This window comes from Sebastes fasciatus, chromosome 16, assembly GCF_043250625.1.
Source record: "Sebastes fasciatus isolate fSebFas1 chromosome 16, fSebFas1.pri, whole genome shotgun sequence".
In the NCBI taxonomy this organism is placed as follows: domain Eukaryota; kingdom Metazoa; phylum Chordata; class Actinopteri; order Perciformes; family Sebastidae; genus Sebastes; species Sebastes fasciatus.
The window spans coordinates 16,152,854-16,168,009 of NC_133810.1; the positions used below are offsets into that span (position 1 = coordinate 16,152,854).

General features: G+C 40.6%; 2 protein-coding genes across 2 annotated transcripts in view; both read left to right on the forward strand.

The window, feature by feature from the left end:
- Positions 1–3,827, forward strand: part of frem2a (FRAS1 related extracellular matrix 2a) — a 74,211-nt gene extending 70,384 nt beyond the window's left edge. The window contains exon 24 of the mRNA XM_074611037.1: positions 325–3,827. Coding sequence (XP_074467138.1) covers positions 325–873 — 549 coding nt within the window. The 3' untranslated portion in view covers positions 874–3,827. The remainder of the gene's footprint in view (positions 1–324) is intronic.
- Positions 3,828–6,677: 2,850 nt separating this feature from the next.
- Positions 6,678–14,940, forward strand: trim47 (tripartite motif containing 47). The gene is made up of 8 exons (XM_074609912.1): positions 6,678–6,946; positions 7,280–7,494; positions 10,907–10,952; positions 11,166–11,261; positions 11,537–11,761; positions 12,023–12,045; positions 12,158–12,279; positions 13,565–14,940. Exons 1-8 carry the CDS (start codon positions 6,764–6,766, stop codon positions 14,092–14,094), a joined length of 1,440 nt encoding a protein of 479 aa, XP_074466013.1. The 5' UTR covers positions 6,678–6,763; the 3' UTR covers positions 14,095–14,940.
- Positions 14,941–15,156: the final 216 nt, after the last annotated feature.

Sequence of the window (15,156 nt, forward strand, 5' to 3'; positions counted from 1 at the left end):
TAGGTTGTGTCCACAACAATGGGTGTGAGTCATTAGGCTTTGTTGTGATTTAATCCTTGATGGTTATTGCTACTGCTGTGCAGAGTTATTGTATTTTTAATCATCAAATACATAATTCAATCAATTCAAGGCTGGTAAAGTGCACTTTTGCGATCCAAAGTCTAATGAGTCAATTGAGCACCAGCAGGTCCCATCTTATCGAAAATCAATGTAGATAATTATTTTTGCAAGATGTGCTCATTTTGGATTCTTAACCATATCTTTGTGCTCATTTTGTAAATTGAAGATAATGCATATATGCATATTTTGGTGTTTCTTCCTCAGGTTGCTGCAGGCCGCGAGTGGTACATTCACACCATTTACACAGTCCGCTCCAGAGAGAACGCTAACAGAGGTATTGGAAAGCGCAGCCTGGAGTACCACTCCTTGGTTTCCACGAGCAACGACCTCGCCTTGACCCCATCGAGCGGCAGAGGTCGTCGCCCCAGGAGGTCGGCCGGCGATGAAGTCCCAGAGTTCGCTGAGGATATCGGAGCAGACAACAATCGCGGTACCAACATCATGCACATCGCTTTGGACCGCACCAAGCGACGGGTAGGGGGGTCGAATGAGCTGTTCACCGACGGGCAGGAACCCAGTGAGCTGAACGCAGACGAGGAAGAGGAGAGTCTGCTGACTGTGGTGGGGGCGCTGGTGGGGCTGCTGCTGACCGCCCTCGTCATTATCACCATCATACTGGTGCTGAGATCCAGACGGAAGGACGGGAAGGAAGGATGGAGGGAGGGGGTGCAGGAGGTGGTGAAGGGGTCCGTCAGTACGGAGCCCATGTTGGTGGTGAGGATGCAAGACTGCCACAACAGCTCAGAAGTCTGAGCAACGGATGGACAGATGGACAAAGGGGATGAAGAGTATGTGGGGGTTTTATAAAATTTTGGATTTTCTTTTTTTTTTTAAACTGGTATTAGATTACTTTCATAACACCAAAAATCGGAGATTGATCATATGCGTTATTGGGTGTGTGTGTGTGTGTGTGCGTGTGGGTGTGCCTGTTAGTGGGGGGGATTTCTACAGTATCGGATCCATTACGTACCTTGGTCACTTCGACCAAAAACAGCACAGAAGACAGCCTTTTACACGCTGTCTTCACTTAACATTCCAACTTGTGCTGCTAGTAGCATGGTATTTTCCTTCCTCCCTCACTGGCTTTATGGTGTCAAAGTCCCTGAAGCAGCTATATCCCTTCAGGACAGTCCCATTCGCCGGGAGCACTTTTTCTCATAAAGCTAGTGTCAGGCAGGCTAAGTCGGAGATTTAGTGCTGCAGGTTTACCTCGGGTAAAGGGGACTAGATGATGTCAATGTTCATACTGAAAGGAATAGTTCACCTCAGAAAGAACACTTAGATGTTATTGACCTGCCCCCGTATCAGTCACAACTTAGTGTTTGTGAGCCCTGGTACTTGTGTGTTAACTAAAATATGAATGGTAACAAGACCATCTTTTGTTCTTGCAAAGGATACAATAGATATCTGCACACACTGTGCAGCTTATTCCAATTATTTAGTATCTTAAAGGTATGATATGTAACCGCTATTTGTAAACACACAGCAGTCAAAGTTGGCCACACCTCCACATCTCAATGATCTGGTCCAGCGAGCTATAGTGACTGAAGAGAGAGAGCGGCGTTAGTGAGAACAAAGCAGCAGATCAGAGAAACAAAACGTTATTTTCTGATTGTTTCCTGACGGTTACGTTCTAAAACACACAAAAAACGCATCTAACTCCACATAATCCTGCAGGAAGTTGCCAGATTTTGAATGAATGCAGACTTCCTGTCTGCTGGCTGTTGCTCAGCGCTGCTCTCGTCAAACTAAAGACATACACTGAGCATAAGCTGCACTCACAGCAGAGAGAGGAGCAGGGGGATCACTGGAACACATGCACATAACACAACCCGTTCTCATCCTTGAAATACGGCCGCTTTGTATCCAACATAGTAAAAGGGGGGGGGGACTTGTGAGTCGGAAGCCGAGGGGCTCACAAAGCAGCGATATTTGACCACCTAAACGGGCTGCACACCCTGCACACTGTTATTGGTTGGGGGTTACACCCCCACGTGGGGCCCAAAGGCTGTTTGCAGACATCCAGAAGCGTCCCGCGTAAATCAAAATCCAGATTCTCTACAGAAACAGACACCACCACACACGTCTAGTGGGACATAAGTGATGATTGAGAGGGATTCTTTTTCGCTCCATACATTGTTTTTCCGTTAATTTATTGCATATTATACCTTTAACAAATGCCTTATTGATGCAAAAGTCCAGTATTGACACTGTATTCTCACTTGCTGTCAAAGTTGTTATAAAGTTCATCAATTGCCAGAGGATAATATCATTTATGAAAATATTGGGGATTGAAAGGTAAATACGGAACCCATAGGCTAAATGTTTGGTTACAAAACATTTAAGACGATGCTGCGTGAGTAGATTAATATTCATTCTGTGGTGAACTGTGCCTTTAGGCCTACAATTTTGTCCTGAAATATTTGCGAGTCATTCTGGACTGCACGATTTGTAATGAAAAACACAAACACGAGATGCCACCATCTGCTTCTTATCTGTGAATTAAACCTGCAGAAGTCTCTTCTTATATAGACTACAGGAGATTAATACCACTGCTGTCAGAATTTATGTTTATCAACCAGCTAATTGTTTTAGTCATTCACTGTTCTTTATTTTGTCGACCATATGATGAGGAATGTGAAATTTATTGAGCATTTCTGTTGCTGCTGAGTTGGGTTCACTGTTTGTATTCTTGTAAAATCCGAGTTTACAGTTCATCACTGCTTCTGTTACCACGATGTTAACTGCTATCCATCCCGTTGCTCCACTGTGTGTTTCTGTGATATTGTCGTATTTATTCAAACTATTTTGAGCATAATGTTGTTTTTTTTATAACACTGGTTAAGGTACGTGTGTATAAAGACACTCATCTCAGGAGTTGTTTCTTTTACAGACAATGGACCGTGTGTTTTAACACATTTTACGTCTGTTGACTGAAGAGAATCTCTACAGAGCCACTTTCCACTTCTGTGTTACACTGCTAATAAGTGTGGTGCTGTGAACATGCAAATACTTTATCCACATCCAATTATTTGACTCCTATTCTTTTCATATTATGTTCCTGTAAGCTTTATTTGTCACTAGTGCTGTGTGGGATTTCAGTGTTCTGAGTCATGTTTTCGAACAAAGGATGCAAACAAAGTAGCTGCTTACAAATCGTTACGTCACCATGAAAAATGTTACGTTCGAGGCGTTTGATATAATCTGCTGTCTCGTTATTCTGTTGATATCACTGGTGAAATTTCTCGTTTACATGTGTTGTTAAACCTGTGTCTTACTCTGCTATGGATATACAACATGCTGAGATCAGTGTTCCTAAATATTTGTCTGATTATGGTGTTGTCATCATCGTATAATCATTTTCCAATATTTATCAGGGCTAGATAATGTGATGAACATGAGCCAGGGAATCAGCTGAGGTGTGAATCAGCGAGGGATGTGATGGTTTATACAAGTAATAGGCTGCTTTTTTTTTTTTCTTCCCCTGATGAATTTGGAAATAACACCATATCTGACATCAAATGCACTTTTTGAGTCACATCCCTCACATGCCAATCCAAGCTATGCAATGTAATGTATATTCCACAGCCAGTTATCCCCATGTATATGACAATTTTAGCACAAACAATCAAACTTGATATTCAGTTTGTGTCTTTTTATGAATGGGTTTTTATGTATATGTATTTAAGAATAAATATTGTTGCTTACTTGTCGTTGATTTACTCAGTATTTATGCAGGAATGTAGAGTTGGGATTTGAGATGTAGACTTGAATGAGGACGGTGCAGTGGTGTAAATGTAGGTGTAAATGTGACCGTGAATGGTTGTCCGTCTCTATGTGGGATCGGCTCCAGCCCCCCCCGCCCACGACCCTGAATAGGATCAGCGGTTACAGATAATGGATGGGCTTGAATGAGGACATAAGACTTGATTGGACTTCAGTGCTTTGAGACTGGGCATACTTGAGACCTAAGGACTTGAGACTGGAAAGCAAAAACATTCAATCTAATGTTGTGGCCTCGAACATTCTTGGACAAATTAAAAATAAATAATGCACACGCAGGCAACAGCCAAGCTTTGTACAGCACTTTGAATATTTGATCATTATAAAGCTCTTGGTCTCAGCCACGTAGAAACCTGTATTTACATTCTAATGGTCAGCATTCAGAGACCTGGGCAACTTACATTTGAATTGCAACTTGCCCTCATTGACTTGAGACCTGACTTGGGTGTGTCCTTTACAAGTTAAAAACAGCTCTGTTTAGAGGCATACCTCACATAAGCACACACATTGCTTAATTATATTCATAGGCAAATCATGATAATCAGTTGGTTTGATTATTAGGAGTGAAAAAAAGTGGAAGAAAATGACACTAACTGATGTAATGAAGTACATCATACCCTACACCGTGTCAGCAGCAGCATCTGTAAATGTCACAAAATAAAAGTGTGATTTCATTAAACCTGCAGTAGGCAGAACGTTTTTGGCATCATTGGGCAAAGATCCCATAATAACCTTTTAGCATATTGCAATTCAAGTGTTCTGAGCGATAACTGGACTTCTGCACCTCATCATGGCTCTGTTTTCAGGCTTTAAAAAATCTAACTTTGACCAATCACAGGTCATTTCAGAGAGAGAGAGCGTTTCTATTGGCTGTTCATTCAATGGAGGCAGCTGTCAATCACTCACAAACTCACCAAACGGTCAAACTAGGCAGCGTTGATCAAATATGAATCAATATTCTGTTTCTGTAATGCCTATTTCTCGCCTTAGATGTTTTCAGAAACATCTTGTATGTGATGGAATTTTCTGTCAATTCCTCTCTCCTTGGTCGGGAGGTCAGAGTGTTTCTCAGAGTGTCCCTCTGTTGACATTATTGGGTTGGAGTCTTGTCTAGGGGAGCCAATGTTATCTGTACAGCTGTGTCTGTAGTAGGGACCATAGAGCCAGTCACTGGGGCAACCAGGGTCAGACATGCCAGAGGAACCGAGTAAGTCAAAACATGATAAGGGTAAAACACTGAGCACCAGGGAGGAAGGGCAGAGTTGTAAGGCCTTCATGCAGAGAGCACCTCAATGGTGGAGACCTGACAATTGTTCCTTGATCAAGCTTCAATAAACCTTCTGTGTAAGACATCAACAGCTCCGGGGCCTCTTCCTTCCTGTTGAGTTAACTTGTGTATCAGAAATTCCACAACATTGTAGTGTACTGTTTAGCTGTAAAATGAGAAGGTTTGTTCCGGCTGGTGGGCGGTGCTTAGTATTTCCTCAACTGATCTCAACATGGCTGCCGGGTTACAAACTTTCTCATTTTACAGCTAAACATTTTTCATTGCTCTCACACAGTTTCCTCCCGGGGTCACAGTTCACCCGTATTTCTCCCAATTTATGACAAATTCTCACACCTTTTTTTCATTTTGATTATCACAACCTGTTTCTGGCACTGTACAAGCGTGTATATAAGCCATACTGCTTCCACCCAGACAACAATACAGCTACACCAAATGTTGTTTACTGGCAGAAGAGAACTGCCCCCTAAATAAATAAATGAAAACTTATGAATAGCCTATTAGTTTATTCAAAAGGGATACATTTTTCCGTATTTTTTCCTGAGATTTAAAAGTATTAAAGATTGAAAATGCTGTTGCAGTGTACTTATTATTTTGCTATTTTCATTCTTTAAAGGTCAACAATGCAGGAAACAAAATCTCAAAATTTTTTTTTTTAGGTCTCAAGGTTGGCAAGTATGCAGAGGCACACAATTTTTTTTTTCAGATTACCTGTCTCATACACTACTTTCAGGATATAGTGACCGTTTTATAAAAATAACTTTTTAAAATCAATTTTGCTCCAATTCTACCCACTGTAGCTTTAAGTATTATTTTACTTGTGATAAAAACTCTTTTTTTATTATTATTATTTTTTTTTACCTTACTAGAGTAGATAGATATATCAGCAGAGAGAGAAAGAGAGAGAGAGACAATAGTGTCATCGCCATAGAAGCTGCAGGATAGGTCAGTGCATGTCACAGCCTAAGAGACAACCACAACAACAACACATAACAGATGTAACTCACACTCTGCCTTTTATTTACTCCTCTACTTCATGTTTTTATTTATTTATTATTTATTATATATATACATATATATACATTTGATATTTGATATTGCAATATATTGTTGTTAATTGTTTTTTATTTGTTTTATTGACACAACAGACATAAATTACTTCTATATTGTTTTCCACCATTTCCATGTTCTTTTTCAAATATCTACATACTGTAATTTGCTTAATGAATTGTATATATATGTATATATATTTTTGGGGTTTTTATTTTGTTCTTTTTTATTATTATTATTATTATTATTATTATTATTATTATTATTATTATTATTATTATCGAATTGACGCTTTGGCAATATTGTTCACCTAACAGTCATGCCAATTAAGCATATTGAATTGAATTGAGAGAGAGAGAGAGAGAGAGAGAGAGAGAGAGAGAGAGATGGAAGAATCTGATTGGTTCAGACGGGAGATGACGCAGCACAAATGTGCCCGCTGCTTCCCACCTCTCCTCTTCCTCCTCTTCTTCCTTCACTTCCTGCCTGCTGTGGCAGTGTTGTGTTTGCTGTCCGCCTGTAAACATGGCTACCGCTGGAGCAGCTGGAGACGACCTGAGGAAAGAGCTCACATGTGCTATCTGTCTGGACTTCTACAAAGACCCCGTTATCCTGAAATGCGGCCACAACTTCTGTCGGTTCTGCATCTGCATGCACTGGGATGAAAATGGCGGAGACTACGGGTACCAGTGTCCTCAATGCAGAACGGTAAGTTAAAAACACACGCTCTCGTATTGTCCACCGTGCTCTTTTATCTCACTAATATGTTTGGTACATTTGTGACTATTATTTAAGAGTGAATTCAGAGTAGCTGGTTGACAGTTTATCATTGAAAAACAGCATTAGCCAACGTTGCCATGTTAGTTACGCAGTGCATTACTGTGGCTACCGTTGTTATGATGGCTGGCTGGCTGTTAGCTACATTATAAGCAGGGAAGTTAGCTAACAATAATGTTAAGGAGATGCTTTAATGCAGAATAAGTACTACTAACTGTGTCCTTGGTTACAAGCAGATATCTGCCTCTTTCTTTGTTCCCTCAGGTGTTCAACAAGAGGACCTTCACTAAGAACTACCTGGTGCAGAACCTGGTGGCCAAACTGGACGACCTGGAGTGTCTGGGCTCTTGTCCTCCACCCACCAAGCCTTCTAATAAAGTAGATGGGAAGTGTGACCAACATGGAGAGGAGCTGAAACTGTACTGCCAGACTGATAAAAGGCCCATCTGTGTGGTCTGCAGGGAATCTAGAGCACACAGGTTGGTTGTCTTCACACCTTTTTTTTTTTTTTAATATATAGGGAAATTATAAACACACTCTATTAGGCTATTAGGTCACTTTCTTGAAAGAATCATCAGAACAAGATGGGTTAATTATTAGTCACTGAGATTGTTCAGGTCAGGTTGCCAATGTAGACCTTGCCAGTTAAATGAATCTTTATACAACTACATATGATGCATGTCCATGCAGAAGAGACATGCCATGTTTTAGCTGCATTTGGTCTGCAGGGAATCTAGAGCACACAGGTTGGTTGTGTTCACACCTTTTTTATATATATATATATATATAGATATATATATATATATATATATATATATATATATATATATATCTATATATATATATATATATATATAGCGGGTAAGATAAGTATTGAACATGTCACCATTTTTCTCAGTTAATATATTTCCAAAGGTGCTATTGACATGACATTTTTATCAGATGTTGGTGACAACCAAAGTTATCTATACATACAAAGAAACCAAAACAAATAAGTTCAGAAATGACATTATGTGTAATAATGTGAAATGACACAGGGAAAAAGTATTGAACACGCTTACTGGTATTTATTAAAGCCTTTGTTGGTAATGACAGCTTCAAGATGCCTCTTGTATGGAGAAACTAGTCGTATGCATTGCTCAGGTGTGATTTTGGCCCATTCTTCCACACAAACAGTCTTCAAATCTTGAAGGTTCGTGGGCCTCTTCTATGAACTCTGATCTTCAGTTCTTTCCATAGATTTTCAATTGGATTCAAGTCAGGTGATTGGCTGGGCTATTCTAGCAGCTTTATTTTCTTTCTCTGAAACCAATTGAGAGTTTCCTTGGCTGTGCGTTTGGGATCATTGTCTTGCTGAAATGTCCACCCTCTTTTCATCTTCATCATCCTGGTAGATGGCAGCAGATTTTTATCAAGAATGTCTCGGTACATTTTTCCATTCATCCTTCCTTCAATTATGTGAAGTTTGCCAGTACTGGATGCTGAAAAGCAGCCCCACACCATGATGTTCCCACCTCCAAACTTCACTGTTGGTATGGTGTTTTTAGGGTGTTTTTAGGCAGTGCCATTTGTCCTCCAAACATGGTGTGTATTATGGCATCCAAAGAGTTCAATTTTGCTCTCATCTGACCAGACTATATTTTATCCCAGTATTTCACAGGCTTGTCCAAATGTTGTGCAGCAAACTTTAAACGAGCTTCAACATGCTTTTTCTTCAGCAATGAAGTCTTGCGTGGTGAGCGTGCATACAGGCCATGGAGGTTGAGTGCATTACTTATTGATTTCTTTGAAACAATTGTACCTGCTAATTCCAGGTCTTTCTGAAGCTCTCCACAAGTGGTCCTTGGCTCTTGGACAACTCTTCTGATAATTCTTTTCACTCCTCTGTCAGAAATCTTGCGAGGAGCATCTGGTCGTGGCCAGTTTATGGTGAAATTATGTTCTTTCCACTTCCGGATTATGGCCCCAACAGTGCTCACTGGAACATTCAGAAGTTTAGAAATGCATCTGTAACCAATGCCATCAGTATGTTTTACAACAATAAGGTTGCGAAGGTCTTGAGAGGGCTCTTTGCTTTTACCCATCATGAGATGTTTTGTTGTGTGACACCTTGGTCATAAGACACCTTTTTATAGGCCATCAGTTGGGCCTGAACCAGCTGATATTAATTTGCACTGACAAGGGGCCGGATTGCTTTCTAATTACTGATAGATTTCAGCTGTTGTCTTGGCTTTCCATGCCTTTTTGCACCTCCTTTTCTTCATGTGTTCAATACTTTTTCCCTGTGTCATTTCACATTATTACACATAACTTAATTTCTGAATTAATTTGTTTTGGTTTCTTTGTATGTATAGATTACTTGGGTTGTTAACAGCATCTGGTGAAAATTTCATGTCAATGGCACCTTTGGAAATATATTTACTGAGAAAAATGGTGACGTGTTCAATACTTATTTTACCTGCTGTGTGTGTATATAGATATAGATATAGATAGATAGGGAAATTATAAACACACTCTTATTAGGTTAGCTATTCGTTGCTCTGCTCTTTTTTTTGCAAAATTCACCAGTTACTTTCTTGTTAAGAATCATCAGGACAAGATTGGTTAATTATTAGTCACTGAGATTGTTCCGGTCAGGTTGCCAATGAATCTGTACAACTATGATACATGTCCATGCAGAAGAGACATTTATATGCATTATGACCTGGAGATATTACCAGTGTTTCACAGTAACCAGACTTCTGAAACCTAAAACAGTTTTATAAGTATTGATCTGATGAAAATGTCAGGGCTGGGGAAAAGTTGTTACAGGTGAGTTAATCACTTAGCAACAGGGCACATGGAGTGTGTTTTATGTGCACCGTTTTAATTCATACTAACTAGGATGTCAAATTGAGTATGTAGCGCGTTTCAACTGCGTAGTATGTGGATTTTTTGTAGTTGAGAAATGCCTGGATGTATACTAGATTCGCAAGAATTTTTAAATCTGAAACGTGAGCTTACTGGACATACTCAGCTGCCCCAAAATGCATTGTGGCTCTTCACTGTCCAATTGCAGACTGCGTGGCAGACGTTTAAAATATTTAACCATTGGATAAAATAATTACGAGTGATGCCACATATACACCGATCAGCCATAAAATTAAGACCACGGACAGGTGAAGTGAATAACAACGATTATCTCGTTACAATGGCACCTGGCAGTGGGTGGGATATATTAGACAGAAAGTGAACATTTTGAACTTGTTTTGGAAGCAGAAAAAAGGGTAAGCGTAAGGATGTGAGCGACTTTGACAAGGGCCAAACTGTGATGGCTAGACGACTGGGTCAGAGCATCTCCAGAACTGCAGGTCTTGTGGGATGTTCCCAGTCTGCAGTGGTCAGGACCTAACAAAAGTGGTCCAAGGAAGGAAAACCAGTGAACCGGCTACATGGTCAGACCCAAGACTCATTGATGCACGTGGGGAGTGAAGGCTGGCCCAGTGATGAAATGCATCTTGGGAATATTACTCCTATGATCTTTTTAAAGGTACCCTGTGGAGTTTTTGATGAGTGGGTCCCCGGTTTATTTGTGTTGTGCATGAGGACGCACGTGTGATTCACAACATATTTTTTTTCAATCGACAAAGGCATTGATGAAGATGACTGATAGAAAAACAGAAATATTTAAAAATCTTCTTTTCTAATGTTTTCGAGGAAGGATGCACTCAACACTTTTGTTTGTTAGACCTCAGGGATTCACACAATGTGCTTTGGTAAGAAGCACTGCATGAAAACATAACTTGTGTTTGTTTACAAGAAAACTCCACTGGACAAGTGGTTTTTGGGTGCTGTGACAAATCGCCCTGCAAACCACTAACTGTCTGGCCATTTGTTTTATTGTCGTTTCAGACACCATGAGGTCGCACCCGTGCCAGAAGTTGTGAATGACATGAAGGTCAGTCTAACTATGAATTTGCTAGGATGCATTCTCTTGTGTGTTAGTCTCCCGCTGTATATTTGGCCAAGACAGCCGAGATTGTACGGCCTTTGCCATTTCTTATTCACTACATCCAGATCATTTGCATAGCTTATTTTTAGTCTGTGATATTGCAGATTATGTCCTGTTTCCCTGTATGCATGTGTTTTAATATGCATGTTTTTTTTACAGATGGAGTTGAAACTGAGGCTAATGGAGCTCAACTGGCAGAAGTCTCAATGTGTAAAGGTTATATCAGCTGATGAGCGCACCAGAAGTGAAGTGAGGGTAAGAAATGGTCCTTTTTATAAGCCTTTTTTTTGCTGGTGACATTCAAGTAGTCTTTCAAGATTACAGCCTTCTCTAACTTCCCAATTTTACCCTATTTTGTCAGTTCTATTCAATGCAATATTGCAAAACAGCTTGGAGTCCTACTTAGTAGTCACAAAGTACTTGATGTATAAACATTGGGGTACACACTGCATTGAAATGTTACAGTTAATACTGAACATGCACATCATCAGATCCTTCATCCTAACCCTCTGAACCTCTCCGTCCTCCAGTTGAAGAAACAGAGACTCAAGGAGAAGATTGAAGCAGACGTTGGTGCCTTGGTCCAGTTCTTGCTCGATGAGAGAGACTCCCTGCTTGAGAGCCTGGACGCTGAGGAAGTGGCCACCATGGCCGTCATAGACGAGAACCTGAAGATTGTGGAGACAGAGGTGGCAGCTGTGGACAAAGCTATAGCTGATATCCACTGCCACATCAGTGGGAAATCAAGCTTTGAGGTGAGTCAAACACATCAGCTGTCTGATTCACAGAGATTTAACCATGACCATGCTTTTACCAGAGCTTCACAATAGAGATGGATTTCTGTCAGAGATTACAGAGTTATTGTCTGTGTGTAATAAGGAACCAGTGCTTCAAAAAACGGTTATGAAACTTATTGTTTGAATTACACATTAAAGCACCACTGACGGTACATAATCAAAGTGAGATCGATATGAAGTGTAATCAAAATATGCCTTTTTTTTTTTTTCTTCCAACAGATCCTGGCTGAGACGTTCAATGAGTAAGTAGCTTACAGTTGTTTATTTGATATGAACCTATAGAAATCCCATTCAAATTTCCTTTAAAAAAAATTAGCCATTGCATAATCATATTTTGTAAATTTTTTCTTCCAGAGTCATCCATTGCAAGCCTTTCGAATCTATGGAAAGGGTTAATTGTCCGACTGAATTCACAGACTTCTCAGGGCCCTTTCAGCTTATCATGTGGAAGAAGATGATGCACGTGCTGCATACCAGTGAGTTTACTCTATAAACATAAGCATGCACCGGACAGTCAAATGTGTTGCAATGTGAGGTCTAAGACTGGCGGAATACACAAAAGTTGTGTTTAAACTGATTTTCTAATAAGTTGCTATTAGAAAAAATTAAGTTGCATCCAATTTAAGATTTTGTATGTGCAAAGGTAAGATGTTTTATGCATGCGTTACACCTATTTAAAGCCACCCACACATGATCAACAGTAAAATTGCTCTGTGCTGGCTGTGCCATTGTTTTCCTATGGGGTCAAAACATTTTGTCCCTAAAATCAATGAATAATCTTGATCTCAATATTGATCAAAAATAATCGGGATTATCATTTTGGCCATAATCGTGCAGCCCTATCAACTAGGCGGAAGCGCTACCCTTGGTGTGGTAAATTGAAATTATTTCGGCTTTGACCTTGGTTGCGGCTGACCTTTCAAAGCACAATCGATGAAATAACAGCTGCAACTATTGTTGTTGCCAGAAACGGTGAATGGCGTTCCATGCGCACATTTTGATGACATATTATACCTGCGCTGCGCTTTGCCTCTGCAAGGCTCTGCGCCCTACCTTATGGTGAGCGAAGAGCAAATTTCTTATCACGTAAAGGCGGCTTAACCCAATACAGCTTTTCGCTTTATATTGTATCATTTCAATAGAAACAATCTAATGCTGGCTGGTCAGCCTATACTTGCACTTGTCATAGCCCGGCTCCTCCGCCACGACAAATGCGGGAAAGTATGCAGTGAATGATTGTAAAATAAAGATATTTATTATAAAGAAATTAAGGAAGTACAGAATAACTACAAATGTGGAGTGTGTCAGTCAGTAACATCAGTAATGTGGATGTGTGAGCATGATGAAGTGTGATGTGTTGTGAGTAAAAAAACTAAAGAAAAGCCAAGGGGGCGTCACACCCCACCCTTAAAGTCGGTGTACCAAGGGAACACTGGCATAACAAATAACAGAAATAATGTACGACCTTCGTACTGAATACTCTTCCCATAGCTTTTTACCCCATCATCAGCAACCCCGGTACCTGAGAAGCAAATTAAGAAGGTGGCACAGAAAGAACAGGTGGATAAAACAGTATGACAGGACGATATATTAGCAATGGATTCCAAATGTGGTTCTTTCTGGTTTGTGAATCTGCCGGTTTTCTTGGACAAAAACGTCAAATTGGATAAATCTTCTTCTTTTTTTTCCCCAACGTACTACCAGCTTCAGCCCAATCTTAAAGCAATGTGAACTAACCTCTCCCTATCTCTCTCTGTGTAGTGCCTCAGAACCTCACCTTAGACCCGGACACGGCTCACCTAAACCTGGTCATCTCAGACTTCGACACCAAAGTGGAGGAGGGCCGTGTTCGTAACCAGGAACCGGACCTGCCAGCCCGCTTCACTCGCTTCTGTGGTGTCCTCGCCACAGCCCAGTACGCCAGTGGCCAGCACTACTGGGAGGTGGACGTGAAGGACAAAGGTGTGTGGTACCTGGGAGTCACCACCGAAGGCAGCAACAGGAAGGGCTTCGTCAGCCTCACTCCCTCCTCGGGATACTGGAGCCTGTCTCTGCAGGACCGGCTGTACGCCAACGGAGAGGACGGCCGCATCCCCGTCGCCGACTACTGGAACTCCCCTCGGGTCGGCGTGTTCCTGGACTACGACAACGGGCGCCTTAGTTTCTACGACGCTGTCACAATGAAGAGATTGTACATGTTTGACACCTGCTTTGAAGAGCCTGTCTATCCTTTCTTCAGCCCAGGGAAGAATGATCCATGCAGCAGGCTGCAGATATGCCACTATTACTGAGAGCACTGTGATGAGTGTTTAAATCTACTTATTTAAGGGTAAACTCATGCGTTGCCAGTGTTTTCAGATTTGCTGGTTTATCTGAGACCAGGCTGGAGTGACAGGGTGACCCTTGGAGCCAGGTTCTGTGTGCATTTGAGCTGTTACTTGTTGGTCTCGCTGGTGTTAGAAAATAAGTTACCAGGTGTCTCGTCACAGCTATAATGGAGAGCTTAATTTTTTCTCATATTTTGAGGTTTAAAATTTGTTATCGTCCAACCTAGACACACACTGTAGGCTTATACCCCTGACTATTGTGGTTGGGGGGTTTGGAGAGGTGCTTTGTTGTCTGAATCACTGTGTCTGCTGGGATGCAGATGCTCTTGTTGATTAGAGCACCTCTTATCCTATTAGCAACAACTATGCCATAAGTACAGACATTAACTCATATTGGCTGTGTTTTTGCCAAGCAGGGTCAGTGCCGTTGCCGTGTTGGGTAGAACTTGAAGTAAATATGACAGTTATCACATTGATAGTTGTTGACAGTTAAGATTCCCTCATTAATTTTAGACAGAACAGTCCGTTCAGTGCTGATATTTATCAGGATTATTTGACTGAAATTGGCCAACTTGTACTGGGATTTCAGCTCCCAGACAAATAATTAGACTTCCAGGAAGGAATGGCTCGGGTTGTTTGTTTTGTGAACGTTAATTTTATCATTAACCTTTTTAAAATCGCCTTTTATTTATCCTTTTTTAACACTGTACATTGTTAACACCTGCAAATTCCTCTGTATATTGCTCTTGAGTCACTTTTTGCTGCTTTTTTTTTGTGAGCAGTAATACTGAAGGCAGGAAGTTGTGCTTTGTTTAGAGGTATTTTAGAAATATTTTTCCAGTCTGCTTGAAAATGAGCAGCAAAGCTAAACAATTTTCAAATATTCAAACAGCAAATTGTTAAGATTTAAAGCCATGTCCTCCAGTATGTTGTCACTTAACGGGTAGACATTTATTGGTGGATTTAACTAAAATGTGAATTTATGGATGTAAACCTGAATGAAAGTTTTATTACATGTTTTTTGTT